This window comes from Hemiscyllium ocellatum, chromosome 3 (genome assembly GCF_020745735.1).
Source record: "Hemiscyllium ocellatum isolate sHemOce1 chromosome 3, sHemOce1.pat.X.cur, whole genome shotgun sequence".
NCBI classification, from domain to species: Eukaryota; Metazoa; Chordata; class Chondrichthyes; order Orectolobiformes; family Hemiscylliidae; genus Hemiscyllium; species Hemiscyllium ocellatum.
In genome coordinates this window covers 82,376,011-82,391,640 of record NC_083403.1, presented here as the reverse complement: position 1 = coordinate 82,391,640, position 15,630 = coordinate 82,376,011, and the positions used below count along the sequence as shown (strand labels likewise).

General features: G+C 43.3%; 2 protein-coding genes across 2 annotated transcripts in view; one reads left to right on the top strand and one right to left on the bottom strand.

Annotated features, from left to right (window-relative positions):
• Nucleotides 1-5,862, bottom strand: part of mrpl19 (mitochondrial ribosomal protein L19) — a 33,027-nt gene extending 27,165 nt beyond the window's left edge. Inside the window, exons 1-2 of the mRNA XM_060851283.1 lie at nucleotides 5,798-5,862; nucleotides 1,698-1,821 (exon numbers count right to left, since the gene is read on the bottom strand). Coding sequence (XP_060707266.1) covers nucleotides 1,698-1,821; nucleotides 5,798-5,849 — 176 coding nt within the window. The 5' untranslated portion in view covers nucleotides 5,850-5,862. The remainder of the gene's footprint in view (nucleotides 1-1,697; nucleotides 1,822-5,797) is intronic.
• Nucleotides 5,863-5,896: 34 nt separating this feature from the next.
• Nucleotides 5,897-15,630, top strand: part of LOC132806371 (protein eva-1 homolog A-like) — a 399,357-nt gene continuing 389,623 nt past the window's right edge. Inside the window, exon 1 of the mRNA XM_060821240.1 lies at nucleotides 5,897-5,925. The gene's annotated coding sequence lies outside the window, so the exon portion shown is untranslated. The remainder of the gene's footprint in view (nucleotides 5,926-15,630) is intronic.

The window sequence follows — 15,630 nt, the reverse complement described above, 5'->3', positions numbered from 1 at the left end:
ACCTTACTGAATTCTTTGAGAAGGTGACTAAGGAGGTGGACGAGGGTAAAGTGGTAGATGTGGTGTATATGAATTTTAGAAAGGCGTTTGATAAGGTTCCCCATGGTAGGCTACTGCAAAAAAAAAAGGAGGTATGGCATTGAGGGTGCTTTAGAGGTTTGGATTAGGAATTGGCTGGCTGGAAGAAGACAGAGGGTAGTAGTTGATGGTAAAGGTCATCTTGGAGTGCAGTTACTAGTGGTGTTCCGCAAAGATCTGTTTTGGGACCATTGCTGTTTGTCATTTTTATAAATGACCTGGAGGAGGGGCTAGAAGGTTGGGTGAGCAAGTTTGCGGATGATACGAAAGTCGGTGGAGTTGTTGACAGTGAGGAAGGATGTGGCAGGTTACAGCGGGACATAGATAAGCTGCAGAGCTGGGCAGAAAGGTGGCAAATGGAGTTCAATGTAGCTAAGTGTGAAGTGATTCACTTTGGTAAGAGTAACAAGAAGATGGGGTACTGGGCTAATGGTCGGATACTTGGTAGTGTGGATGAGCAGAGGGATCTTGGTGTCCATGTACACAGATCTCTGAAAGTTGCCACCCAGGTAAATAGTGCTGTGAAGAAGGCATATGGCATACTGGCTTTTATTGGTAGAGGAATTGAGTTCCGGAGTCCTGAGGTCATGTTGCCGTTGCATAAGACTTTGGTGTGGCCGCATCTGGAGTATTGTGCACAGTTTTGGTCGCCATACTATAGGAAGGATGTGGAGGCACTGGAACGGATGCAGAAGAGGTTTACCAGGACGTTGTCTGGTATGGTAAGAAGATTGTATGAGGCACTTGGAGAAAAGAAGGTTTAGGGGTGACTTGATAGAGGTGTACAAGATGATTAGGAGTTTAGATAGGGTTGACAGTGAAAACCTTTTTCCACATGTGGAGTCAGCTATTACGAGGGGGCATAGCTTTAAATTAAGGGGAGGTAGGTGTAGGACAGATGTTAGGGGTAGATTCTTTACTCAGCGAGTCGTGAGTTCATGGAATGCCCTGCCAGTAGCAGTGGCGGACACTCCCTCTTTATGGGCATTTAAATGGGCATTGGATAGCCATATGGAGGATAGTGGGCCAGTGTAGGTTGGGTGGGCTTGGGTCAGCGCAACATCGAGGGACAAAGGGCCTGTACTGCGCTGTATTTTTCTATGTTCTATGTTCTAGAAGTAATGAAAATGAACTTGAGGATCACCAGATCGGTCACTCTTCCATCAAACTGACATGCAGTCTTAACGGTTGAATGGCCTACTTTTCCTATGTTTTTTGGGTCTTACGATTCCCTAAGTAGTTATCTATTGGAGACTACATTTCGATTTACAATAATTATTCTTTCAAGATCCATGTCCAACCAGTTGAGGGTTGCTTGGTTTATCACATTCTCATTTCTGTAAGAAGGTAAAATTTGCTTGCCCTCTCAAATCTCATGATACCTTGAAAGTCATATTTAACGCTGTTACCTACTTACTATAATCCATTATTCTATGGGACCTATCCTTTGATTGTGATGCATTCCATCTTTAGCACCTTTCTAACCCTCAAGCACAGATGAATATTGAACAGAAAAAGATTGGAATTGATTTTACTGGGATTAATGTACTCATTAAAATATCCATACTTAAACAACGTTTATTTAATTTTCATCATATTGAACATCTTCTGCACATTACCTTCTCTGTGTTGCTCCAGACTGTGTTTTGTCTATGATAACAGGTTTTGATGGAGGCTGAAATTTTGAAGCTTTGTCATCACCTGTTGAGGAACTTAAAAGCCTTCTTGGTGAAAACAGAAGTCCTAAAATTAAAGGAAAAGGAGTCAGACTGTTAGGCATAACCTAGTAGAAAATGTCTAAAGAAAAGCAAATGCTGGAATTTGAAACCAAAAGAGAAAATGCTGGAAAATCTCAGCAGGTCTGGCAGCATCTGCAAGAAGAGAAAAGAGCTGACATTGAGTCTAACTGACTCTGTCAAAGCTAAAAAAGGAGAAATAGGGAGGTATTTATACGAGGCTGAGAGAAGGTGAGTCATGGCTCCAGAAGCAAAGGTAGCAATAAAGAGGCGATAATGACAGTGTCTAGAGAGATTACAGGGAGATTAGGAGCTGTGAATGACCAAGGCTGAAGCCAGTGCTATGGGAGAAAATATGTGGGGGATGGGTGAAGGAGAGACAAAATGGAAAACAGGGGAGAAGGGTAGCAAAGGGGGAAGAGAGGAAAAAGGTGGTGAGAGTGTGGGGAGCGAGAGAAAGAGAGACAATCAAGAAATAAGAGGTACAGAACAGTGAAAAAAAATTTTAAAAAGAGAATAAATGAAATAAAATTACGGAGCAGAATGAAAGCAGAGGGGTCGAGATGGGATAATCATCTGAAGTTGTTGAATTCAATGTTGAGACCGGCAGGCTGTAATGTGCCTAGTCGGAAGATGAGATGTTGTTCCTCCGGTTTGTGTTGAGCTTCACTGGAACATTGCAGCAGGCCAAGGACAGACATGTGAGCAGGATTGTGTGTTGAAGTGGCAAGCCACGAGAAGCTCTGGGACCTGATTGCATACAGACCGAAGGTGCTCAACAAAGCGATCACACAGCCGACGTTTTGTCTTTCCGACATAGAGGAGACCACATTGAGAGCAACGAATGCAATAGACCAAATTGAAAGAGGTACAAGTGAATTGCTGCTTAATCTGAAATGAGTGTTTGGGACCTTGGATGTTGAGCATGGAAGAGGTAACGGGGCTATGACTTGGTGTCATGTGATTTTTTTTAACCTTGTGACTATGAGTTCTTGCTGGATCTCATCAATGCAATGCCATCAATGCTGCTGACTTCTGCCAAAACACAACACCTTCACGAGTCTGCTTCAGGCCCACCTCATCGATGCTGTCTCATACTGTGCCCAAACCTGCCTCTGTCTGTATGAATCTGCACCTGACGCAGATACTGTTGGGAACCCAAACTCGCCAATGCTGCAGCAGCAATGAGTCGGTGCTTTGATGATGCAGAAACCACTACTAACCCAAACTTGCCTCTGCCATAAGTCCACAATACTTGACCTACATGCTGTTGATGCTGTAGCTGCAACTGAACTCTTCACTGACAGATAAAATAAATTAAAATTTAAAGAAAAATTAGAAAAGGGGGAAGATGGGGAGAAAAGCAAATAAATGAAAAGCGGATGAGCCCCAAGCTCAGAGGCCCCACTCCACCACCATCTTACTGGAAATCTTACCAAAAATATGTCTATTCCACCTGACTCAAACTTATTCCTTCTCTTTAGAAAGGCTAAATAAGATTGAGAAAACTGAAAATTCCTTTACAGTTTGTTTAGGTGTTTAAAGCTGGTCAAACTCATTCCTTTAGTTAAACATTTGGTGCATTTTGTAAAAGGAGGTCCCCAACACAACCAAGAAAAAGATCAGCTCTCACTTGAGGATAAAAGAGGATTCAAAATGCTATCCCCGCATTGCATTAACCTAAAATTGTTGTCAGATAAGCAGCAACAATATGCATTAAAATAAGCACCTTTATCGCAATAAAACCATCTTGAAGCATTTTCAAGGAGCACTAAGCGTTATGGACACCAACTTACAGAAGGTAACATTGGAGAGATGGAGAAAGGTTAAAGGATTAGGTTTTAAAGGAGAGCATTACAGAGGAAGGTCCCAGGCAAAGCAACACAGTGAACTTAAAATTTAAACTTCTTACAGTGTACATTTGCAAAACAGGACTTTGTCAAGAGGCAAACTAGCAACTTTGATTCAATACATTACTACATATTTGGCTGCATTGCTTTCGAAATCCCAATATTTAACAGGTGAAAATTTCAGCTCATTCAGTACTGGATGTCAACATGGCAGTAATAGTGAATAAATTGAGGGAGATGGGGGTGAGGTAGAATTGAGTGTCTTTATTGTATACGTCAAAAATGACAAACTATTTTACATAATATCACAGAGGACAAAATTCAGATGAGAAGTGGGAGATGGCCAAGAATAAATCAGGGCTGAATTTGTGGGTGCATGAAGAAAAACTATTGCAATTTATATTCAGCTAACAATCTGATGAACACGAATGAAAACAAATAAAAGCAGTTGGACAAAATAGAGGTGTTTGCAGTCAGGATGGGAATGACAAGGTTAGTTTAGTTTTGTCACAGCCACATAGGATATGAATACAAGATTGAAAGAAAACAGAGGTTGGATGTTAGTGCATATGCTAAACATAAACGTACAACCTTGAAAAGAATAATGCTGAGGTTAGGCATGTTGATGAAAATGACAAGAACACCAAGTCCCCAGATAGACAGATAAGTGCAAAAAGAGGAGTTATTGATAGAGGCACATTGACTAGGACTCAAGGGGAGTCCTAGGAGAGGCAAGAGTGAAATATAATGACATTGATTCAGTAACATAAGAGAGATGGACAGTGATTTTTGTTTTAAGCCATTCATGGGACATGTGCATTTCTAGCTAGTTAAGTACTTATTGGCTACTCCTAATTGCCCAGAGTGAAGTTAAGAATCATATTGTTGTAGGTTTGAAGTCACATGTAGGCCAGACTGGGCAAGGAAAGCACATTTCTTTCCCTTAAGGATATTAATGAACCAGATTTTTTTTTATGGTGACCTAATCATCATCATCATCAGGCTAGCATTTTATTCCAGATGATTACCAAATTCAAAATTCACCACATGGTGGAATTAAAACTCATGTCCCTAGAACTGGATTACAAGTCCAGTGGCAATACTACAATGCCACCACCTTCCCCAATTGTGCCAAAGTCAATGCAAAGAGGCTGAAACATGACAGCAGGGATGTCAGGTGGCATTACACACTATGTCAGGAGCAACAAATGAAGTAGAAAGGATAGGAAAGACTATTCCAGGATTTGGAGCCAGTGACAGTGCAGTTTCGACGCCTGAAACCAAGTAGAGACCCACAGTATTCTATGACTAAAGGAGAAAGTGAGGTCTGCAGATGCTGGAGTATCAGAGCTGAAAATGTGTTGCTGGAAAAGCGCAGCAGGTCAGGCAGCATCCAAGGAACAGGAAATTCGACGTTTCAGGCATAAGCCTGATGAAGGGCTTATGCCCGAAACGTCGAATTTCCTATTCCTTGGATGCTGCCTGACCTGCATTCTATGACTAAAACCAAGGACCTTGTGGAGATGATCCCACTGCAGTACATAAATTGCCTTCAGACAGTACTTACTGCTCAGAGAGGTTCAGCCAAATCCAAATACAGAGTGGAGTCATCTAATGGGCCTCTTAACCCACACCAACAGATGTACATATACCCAGTTATTTAATTAAAAGGGAAAATAACACAGATGCTGGCAATCTGAAACAAACAGAAAACCCTGGAGAAGAGTCATTCTGGACTCGAAACATGAACTCTGTTTCGGTTTATCGCTTTCTCTCCCCCCGTAATTTGGAGATGCTGGTGTTCGGCTGGAGTGTTTAAAGTTACAAATCACACAACACCAGTTTGGAGTCCAACAGATTTAATTGGAAGCACTAGCTTTCGGAGCGGAACTCCACCAGACTATAACCTGTTACTGCGTGGCCTGTCTCTCCCCATAGACGCTGCCAGGTTTCTTCAACTGTTTCTACGCTCATTTAACCTCCGTTACCAAGTTTTCAAGCCAAAACCAACGGCCACCTTCACCAACCGGTCACTTCCACCTGGAAATGGACGGACGGGGATATCTCTCACGCGCTCGGTCTCCGGGAGCGGAGGGTCTCATGGTTGTTTAATTCCAACTGTCATTCACTCACGTTTACTAGCTGCAGCTCGCGAACCCCGAACAATCACTTCAACAGCCGCCATCTTGCCCAGAATTCTTCACTGCGCAAACTCAGAAAGCGACGTAGAGCACCAACGGGAAACAGCGGACAGGAGGAAGGTAAAAGTGCCGCTGAGGAAGGGGACAAGGATTGTGGGTACAAAGTATGAAGAGCCTTGGCCAAAATCCAGTTAGTGAGATTCGGCAAAATGCAGTACACGGTCACAAGGGGGAAACAAATAAGGCACTCGAATAGAGAGTTCAGAGATGAAGTGAAAAAGTAAATTAGACGGAACGGAGTATGGAAAGAGATTGGCTGTTAATATAAAAGAGATTCAAAAAAGATATACTGAATTACTACCTGTGTACAACCTGTCTTTTCCACAGAAGATACTACCTAAAGAGGTGATAATTGATGAACTAAAGTTTAATGAAAAGAATATATTAGAAAGACTACTAAAAGTTGATAAATTATCAGAAGTGAGCAGAACATTTGTGAGGATGCTCGGCGAAGTAAATGTTTATTTTACTGGTCTTGCTCAATGGCATAAGAGGCTGAATACTGTAGTTTGATTATTTTCAAGGTAGAGATTGTTGATAAGGGGTGGAAAGTGAATAAGCACAAATGTGAAAGTGAGGTAACAGTCAGAGCCATGATCTTATTGAACAGTGGACCAGACTTGAAAGCCTGAGTGGCCTAATGCTGCTCCTAATTTGTATGTTTGTATGACTGTCATGGACTACAAATGGTTTTAAAATGGACACACTTATTTCCAGACAAGTCCAGGCAATACATAGAATATATGAAAGCAGCCGCCTCGGAATTACCAGTTTAATCATGAACCATTGAAGCACGGAGGGTCATTAAGAAATTCCTATCACTTGTTTTACTCTTCAGTAGCCCTTCGGGGTTGAGGATGGAAGGGGAGGATGTGGGAGTCTGCAGTGTTTGAATACCCCAATCATGGAGCTATAGACTCTTTTACAGGTGGTACTTGATGAGGCAGGATGGTAGGACGCTCAGGATTTTGCATGCTGTTTCCACGGCTTGCATTTGGTCTTCACATGCTTCACTTGGTGATGCTCAGAGTGGTTGGTGCCATCATGGATACTTCTTCAATTTTTGTGTTCTAGGACAAATAATTCCCATATGTTGTTGAAAATGTTGCATTTGTTTTGAGAGGCATTTGAGGCTTCCCTCTGCCTTCCTGCTGATTGCAGATCTTGGTTTAGAAAACTTGTATAGTGAATCTTCTGTCAGGCACGTGGACGATGTGGCCAGCCCATCAAGCTGTGTGACCAGTGTGCCAATATTAGTCTGGGAGAGTTCATGTTGGTATGCTGATTCTGCTAATGGATTTGCAGGATTTTCTGCTAGGGATTTGAGTTATACCTCAAATGTTTCTGATGCATATTGGAGGGTTGGGATCACAGCGTTCTGCAAATCCTGAGCTTTATGTTGAGTTTCAGGTTTTGACCTTTGAACACTATTGCTTAAGCAATTAAGAAGTCTGAAGGCTGCATGAACACATTTGGGTCAATGCTGGATTTCATCATTTCAAAGTTTGGGAGAAGATTTGTAACTTGGGTGCTCGTTGCTGTGGTTCTATTCGCCAAGCTGGGAATTTGTTGCAAACGTTTCATCCCCTGTCTAGGTGACATCCTCAGTGCTTGGGAGCCTCCTGTGAAGCGATTCTGTGATGTTTCCTCCGGCATTTATAGTGGTTTGTCTCTGCCGCTTCCGGTTGTCAGTTCCAGCTGTCCGCTGCATTGGCCGGTATATTGAGTCCAGGTCGATGTGTTTGTTGATAGAATCTGTGGATGAGTGCCATGCCTCTAGGAATTCCCTGGCTGTTCTCTGTTTGGCTTGCCCTATAATAGTAGTGTTGTCCCAGTCGAATTCATGTTGCTTATCATCTGCGTGTGTGGCTACTAAGGATAGCTGGCTGTCAGTTCAGAAATGCTCTTGATGTATGGTACTGTGGCTAGTCCTTTGGGTTGCGGCATAACCTAGGACACATAGCAGACGCAGTAATGCAAAGCTTAGAACAAACAGTCTTATCGTAAATTCAACACAAACTCTGGGTCAGATATGTGGATGACACCTTTGTAATCATTAAAAACACAGAAATAGAGAACACACACCGGATCATCAACGCCACACTCGCAGGAATCCGATTCACGAGAGCGGAAGAAAAGGACAACCAACTCCCATTCCTAGACGTGATGGTACAGAGAACACCGAACGGAGAATTCAGCGCAAAGGTATATAGGAAAGCCACACACACAGACCAAGTCCTGAACTATGAAAGCAACCACCCCAACACACACAAAAGAAGTTGCATCAAGACACTATTCAAATGGGCCACAGCACACCAGAACTGCAAAAAGAGGAAGAAGAATACCTATACAATGTATTCGCCAAAAACGGACACCCGCACAATTTCATCAACAGATGCCTAAGGAGAGACAATGTAACGAGGACATGTCGCAACCCAAAGGACTAGCCACACTACCATACATCAAGAGCATTTCCGAACTGACAGCTAGACTACTGCGACCACTAGGACTCATAACAGCACACAAACCAACAGCCACTCTCAGACAACAACTCACCAGAACGAAGAACCCGATACCCAGCATGAGCAAAACCAATGTAGTGTATAAAATCCCATGCAAGGACTGCACAAAATACTACATAGGACAAACAGGAAGACAGCTAACGATCCACATCCATGAACACCAACTGGCCACGAAACGACACGACCAGCTATCCTTAGCCACACACGCAGATGATAAGCAACATGAATTCGACTGGGACAACACTACTATTGTAGGACAAGCCAAACAGAGAACAGCCAGGGAATTCCTAGAGGCATGGCACTCATCCACAGATTCTATCAACAAACACATCGACCTGGACCCAATATACCGGCCACTGCAGTGGACAGCTGGAACTGACAACCAGAAGCGGCAGAGACAAACCACTATAAATGCCGGAGAAAACATCACAGGAGCCTCCCAAGCACTGAGGATGTCACCTAGACAGGGGACGAAAAATTTGCACACAAATTCCCAGCTCGGTGAACAGAACGACAACAGATTTCATTGTCCATGTGTGCGTGTGCCAAGAGAAAACTCCTGAGGTATAGGAAGTGATCCATATCATCTAGAGGCTCACCAACAGTGTTGTGTGGCAGCAATGGACTGGTAGATAACCTTTTGTTTTCTGGATGTTCAGTCAGAAGCCCATTGTCTCATATTGCTCAGTGAATGTATTGTCAACAGTTTACAGCTTAGCCTCTGAGTATACGCATATGCGGGCATCATGTACATATTGCAGCTCAATGACAAAAGATTTTGGTTCTGACCTGGAAGTTTCGAAGGTTGAACAGACTCCTGCTCATCCGGTAGGTTTATTTCACTCTGGTGTCAAGCTTCATGGAATCAGGATGGAGTGTTGCTGCCAGAACGGTGGAGAAGAGTATTGGTTAGATGATGCCATCCTGCTTGTCCCCAGTTTGCACTCATATTGGGTCTTTGGTGGATCCATTGGTGAGGATTGTGTCATTGTGAAGCAGGCATAGAATGGTGACAGATTTGTGGGCAGCCGATTTTGAGGAGACCATTTCATAATTGCTCATGGTTGACAAAGTTAAAGCCCTTAGTACCTCACTATGGACAGACTTTCATGGTGGAGTTCTTCAGCTGTTGGGAGGCGCATTCTTACAGTGACCTTTTCTGTAGAACAAAGTAGGGAATCCCTCTATAATTTCCACAGTTGGACCTGTGTCTTTTTGAAGATGGTCACATAGTGTTTCTGAGATCACTTGGTATGCTTTCCAGATGAGGGCAATGAGGCTATGGCTTCATGTTTGCTGTATTATAGTACTTTAGCCAGTTCCATCTGTGCCAAAGACCTTGTTTTTCTCCCAGCTATCAGGTGTTTTTTTCATCTTCATGGTGGGTTAGAAATGCACCGAGATGGTGCTAGGTAATGTAATGTGCGATGCTGTCAAGAGTACTTACATCAAAGGTTGCATTTTGGTTAAGGAGATCCTTGAAGTGCTCTCTCCACTGGGCCTTGACTGTCTCGTGTTCTTTGAAGAGAGACCCTCTTTTTTTTTGGCTCTTGGTAGAGTAGATTCAAAGCGTGACTTTAACTTTCAGGTTGATTGAGTTAACCTAATTGGAAAGGATAACTATGACACTCAATTCATAGTGTGCATTAGGGATAGTTTCCTAGAACAATATGCCATGGAGCTAACCAGGCAGCAAGCTGTCTTCAGTCTGCTAATGGTTGATGAGGCATGTTTAATAAATGACCTCAATGTAAAAGATCCCCGAGGACACAGTGATTATAACACAATGGAATTTAATATTCAGTTCGCGAGCAAGAAACTTGGTCAGAAACAACTGTGTTTAACTTAAGCAAAAGGAATTAGAATGTAATGATTGTACAGCTAGCTAAAATGAATTGGGCAGATAGTTTGCAGGAGTGACAGTAAGCAAGCATTGGCAGACTTTAAGGAGGTAATTCATGACTTTTAGCAAAAATGCATCCTAAGAAGGAGGAAAGATTCTAACAGAGGAATAAACTAACCAATGTGTACCAAGGAAGTCAATGAGCATATTAACTTGAAATTAAAAGCATAAAAGGAGCCGAAGTCACTTCTGGCCCCCAAGACTGGGTTACATTCAGACTCCTGCAAAGGAAGACCAAAAAAGATAATAAAGACAGAGAAATTAAACTGAGGGTAAACTGGTGAGGAGTATAAAACTAAGAATAAGCTTATTTAAATATATAAAAAGGAAGAAAGAGATAAAAGTGAACTTAGGTCCCTTAGAAAATGAGTCTGGGGAGATGGTTTTGGGAAACAAGAAAATGACAAAGGAGTTAAACATATTTGCATCAGTCTCTATATTCGCAGACACTTTGAGCAATCCATTTCCATTGGCAGATACTTTGAGCATCTCATTTCCACTAAAGAATGTGGGAGAGGAATTAAGTATCATCACCATAACTAAAGAAGTAGTATTAGACAAACTAATGAGGCTAATGGGAGCTAATTCCCCTGGCCCTGATGACTTACATTTTGGGATCCTAAAAGAGGTATCTATAGAGATTGTGGATGCATTGTTTAGTTTTCCAAAAATCAGTCGATCCCGGAGAATTTCCAAGAGGAGTGGTAATGTGAGACCTCTATTCGAAAAGGTACAAAGACAAAAAACACATAACGATAGACTGATTAGTCTAACATCTATCGTTAGAAAATAATTGAAATCTGTTAATAAGGAATTAATAGCAGAGTATTTGGAAAATCACGATCTAATCAAGTGGAGGTCGCATGGCTTCATGAAAGGCAAATCATGTCTGAATAATTTATTCAAGTTATTCAGGGAAGTCTCAACCAGAGTAAGTAAGGGGGGACCAGGAGATGTGTTGTATTTGGATTTCCTGGAGGTGTTCGACAAGATACTTCACAAAAGGTTATGTCTAAGGTAAGAGACTGTGGTGTTGGAGGTAGCACAATGTCATAAATAGAGAATCGACTAATGGGCAGGAAACAATGTGTGGAGATAAAGAGCTCTTTTTCAGGTTGGTGACCCTTGACCAGTGGGGTTCCACAGGGATCAGTACTGTGGCCACAACTGGTTATAATATATATTAATGACTTTGAGGAAGGAAGTAAATGTACTTGCAGATGACACAAAAAAGTTGTGAGTGGGATTCAAACTGTTTCCAGAGAGATGTTTACAGAGGAACCTCGATTATCCGAATGAGATGGGCGTGCACTGTTTCATTCAGATAATTGATAATTCTGTTAATTGATTCAGTGACTCCCCTCTAAGGCTCGGAGTTTTCTGAAGTTTCCTTTTTCCTCGCTCTGCCTGCCTTGCTCCCTCTCTCTGTCTCAGGATTTGATTAGATTAGATTACTTAGTGTGGAAACAGGCCCTTCGGCCCAGCAAGTGTACACTGACCTGCCGAAGCACAACCCATTCCCCTACATTTACCCCTTCGCCTAACACTAAGGGCAATTTAGCATGGCCAATTCATCTAACCTGCACATTTTTGGACTGTGGGGGGAAGCTGGAGCACCCGGAGGAAACCCACGCAGACACAGGGAGAATGTGCAAACTCCACACAGTCAGTCACCTGAGGCGAGAATTGAACCGGGGTCTCTGGCACTGTGAGGCAGCAGTACTAACCACTGAGCCACCATGACGCCCGGTTTCTGAGCAGAGGGGCATTTGTGTGTAAGGGACCTGCAGCTTTGCTGAAGCCTCCCGCACTCACCTCCACCCCTATCAGTTCAACGGGATTGACACAGTAAGCACTTGCTAAGTCTTCCCCATTCAGGAGACTAGGCAGCAGCACACCGTGTGCAAACCCCGGCTCACCTGTCTGCCCTCACCCTGCCCCTGTTGGACCCCCCTACCCTGTCCCAACCCGTCTGCCCCTAACCTCGCGCCCTGTCTGACCCAACACCGTCCAACCCCGGCTCCCATCTGCCCCCACTCTCCATCTACCCCACCCCCCCATCCATGCCCTCCGTCCATACCCTTCTGCCCTGACCGCCTGCTCCGCCCCCGCACCCCTCCCCTCCCCCACCCCTCCAAGTCTGACTCGGCTGCCCTGCTCACCCACCCCACCAACCCCCCCCCCCGCCCCGGTCTGTGCCCCTGCCCTCGAGTCCAATTCAGCCCCCCCCCCCCGCCCATCCCCCCTCCCAGAGCAGCCGGACTGGTCAGCAACAGTAAGACTGCTACTGCCTTTGAGGGGTGAGTCTCAAAGTAGTGAAAACACACACACACACACACACACACACACACACACAATTTGGAGATGCCGTTGTTAGACTATGGTCTATAACCTGGTGTTGTGTGATTTGTAACTTTGTACACACACAACTTTTTACTGCAACTTTTTGACAGGTTCCACCTTTGCCCTGTACAGGACATTTTGTAGAGATTATTTGGGGAATGGGGGTTTCGGGTAAGTGTTGGGGGAGAGAGAGAGGGTGGGTGGTCAGTCATTTGGAGACGGTGTCTGGGCTTCCATAGATGTCCAGGACTGTTCTTAGCAGCATTTCATTAAGCTGAGTTTATTTTTAATCATTGTAAACAAAAGATGCGATCGGTGTTGAAACACCTCCTTGATGTAATGTTTCTATTGGGACCTTGAGATCTTCGAATAATCCGAAATTCGGATAATTCATATTCAGATAATCAAGGTTCCTCTATAAGTGCGCAAAAAGTTGGCAAATGAAGAATAATGTAGGAAAATGTTGTTTGTGATATACATAAATGATCTGGAGGAAGGTGTAGATGATCTGATTAACTTGCAGATGACACTAAGATGGGTGGATTAACAGATAGTGAAGGGGACTGTCAGAGAATGTAGCAGAATATAGATTGATTGGAGAGGTGGGCAGAGAATTAGCAGATGGAGTTCTATCCGGGCAAATGCAAGTTGATGTATTTTGGAAGATTCAACTCGAGTGAACTATATGGTAAATGGAAAAGCCCTGGGTAAAATTGATGTTACAGAGAGATCTGGGTGTTCAGGACCATTTTACCCTGAAAGTGGCAATGCAGGCTGATAGAGGGATCTGGAAGGCATATGGAATGCTTTCCTTCATTGGATGGTGTATTTAGTATAAGGGTTGGCAGGTCATGTTACAGTTGTATTGGATTTTAGTTCAGCCACATTTGGAATACTGCGTACAGTTCTGGTCCCCACGTTCCAAAAGGATGTGGATGCTTTAGAGAGTGTGCACAGGAGGTTCACCGGGACATTGCCTGGTATGGAGGGTGCTAGCTATTAAGAGAGTTTGAATAGATTAGGATTATTTTCATTAGAAAGGTCGAGAAAGGATTGAGTTCTACAAAATCATGAGAGGTATACACAGTGTGGATAGCAAGAAGCTTTTCCCCATAGTGGGGGGCCTCAATTATGAGGGGTCATGAGTTTAAGGTGAGAGGGGAAAAGTTTAAGGAAGATATATCGAAAGTTCTTTTCGCAAAGGGTGGTGGGTGCCTGGAATGCATTGCCAATGGAGGTGGTAGAGGCTGGCCTAATAGGGTCATTTAAGATATATTGAGACAGCTCCATGAATGGGCAGGGAGCAGAGGAACATAGATCCTTAAAAAATAGATGACAGGTTTAGATAGAGGATCTGGATCGGCGCAGGCTTGGTGGGCCAAAGGGCCTATTCTTGTGCTATAATTTTCTTTGATTTTTGTTATTCATTTTGGAAGAGAGAACAAAAGAACAGAATATTATTCAAATGGAGAAAAACTACTGAAAGCTGCAACATAAAGTAACTTGGTGTCCTTGTGCACATAGAAAGCACACAGTTGCTGCAAGTAATTAGGAAAGTTAATGGAATGTTGGCCCTTATTTCAAGGGTGTTGCAGTGTAAGAGTAGGGAAGTTTTATTGCAACTGTATGAGGTTCTGGTGAGACCACATCTGGAGTTCTGTGAACAGCTTTGGCCTCCTTATTTAAGGAAAGATGTCATTTCATTGGAAGCTGTTCAGAAAGGTTCACTTGGATGATCCCTGGTACAGAGGGATTATCTTCTGAGCAAAGGCTAAACACGTTGGGATTGTATACACTGGAATTTTGAAGTACAAGAGTTGATCTCTTTGATTAGTGTAGGATTCTTAAGGGGCCTGATAGCATAAATATAGAGAGGGTGTTTTTTCCTCTAGGACACATTCTCTGGGGTATATATAATTGAATAAAGGAGATCAGGTGGAATTTCTTTTCTCAGAGGGTTGAGTGTTTGTGGAATTCCTTGCCACAGAGAGCTGTGGGGTTTATGTATATCTAAGGCTGAGATAAATAGTTTCTTGATCGGTAGGGGAAATCAAGAATAATGAGGAAAGGGCAGGAAAGTGCTTGTGAGGAATTTTATATCAGTCCATAACCCTATTGAATGGTGGAGTAGGCTCAAGGGGCTGAATGGCCTACTCCTGTTCTTATGGTCTTATGTTTTCTTAACACTGCTTAGTGCATGGCTTGTCTCCACCTCATCTGTCAGACTCCTGGCCTCAAACAACTTCATTCTGTGAACCATATTCTGAGGCTATCCTCCCTCCTACGATTGGTTCAGCAACATAGGTGGGGTCATCTGTGTTCTGCCACTTGATGATTCTTTGGGGTTCAGGGTACCACATATCCAGTATCATCTTCTGAGCCCTGATATTCTGATTTCAGACGAATGTCTTTTTGCTGATTGGAAGATTAACCCTGTTAACCTTGTGACAGGCCAGTTTTCTTTTCTCAGCACTTCTCTTGCAGTCCTCATGAATTGTATCACAGATGCCTGGTTTCGCAGGTCCAAATGTTTGGCTGTCAAGTCATTGATGACAACTGGTTCCAAAGACTTCTCCATGCACTCCTTGGCTAATTCCCAGTGATGGGCTAGGATCCTGTGTAAGAAATCTTTACTGAACATTCATCTGCAGTCAAAATCCTGTGTTTTACCAGGTCACAATATGCTATGACTGTATTATTTTTGCTGAAAGTTGCTCCATACCTAGTGACAGCAGAAACAAGCTGCCTCCTCTGGGTCTCTCTAACTTGCCAATGACTTCCTTTGAAATGATGTTAGCAATGTGTCCTGTAGTCAGGCCACAGTACCTGACATTGGCAGATTTAAGCTGAAAATGTGTTGCTGGAAAAGCGCAGCAGGTCAGGCAGCATCCAAGGAACAGGAGATTCGACATTTCGGGCATAAGCCCTTCTTCAGGGCATAAGCCCTCCTGTTCCTTGGGTGCTGCCTGACCTGCTGCGCTTTTCCAACAACACATT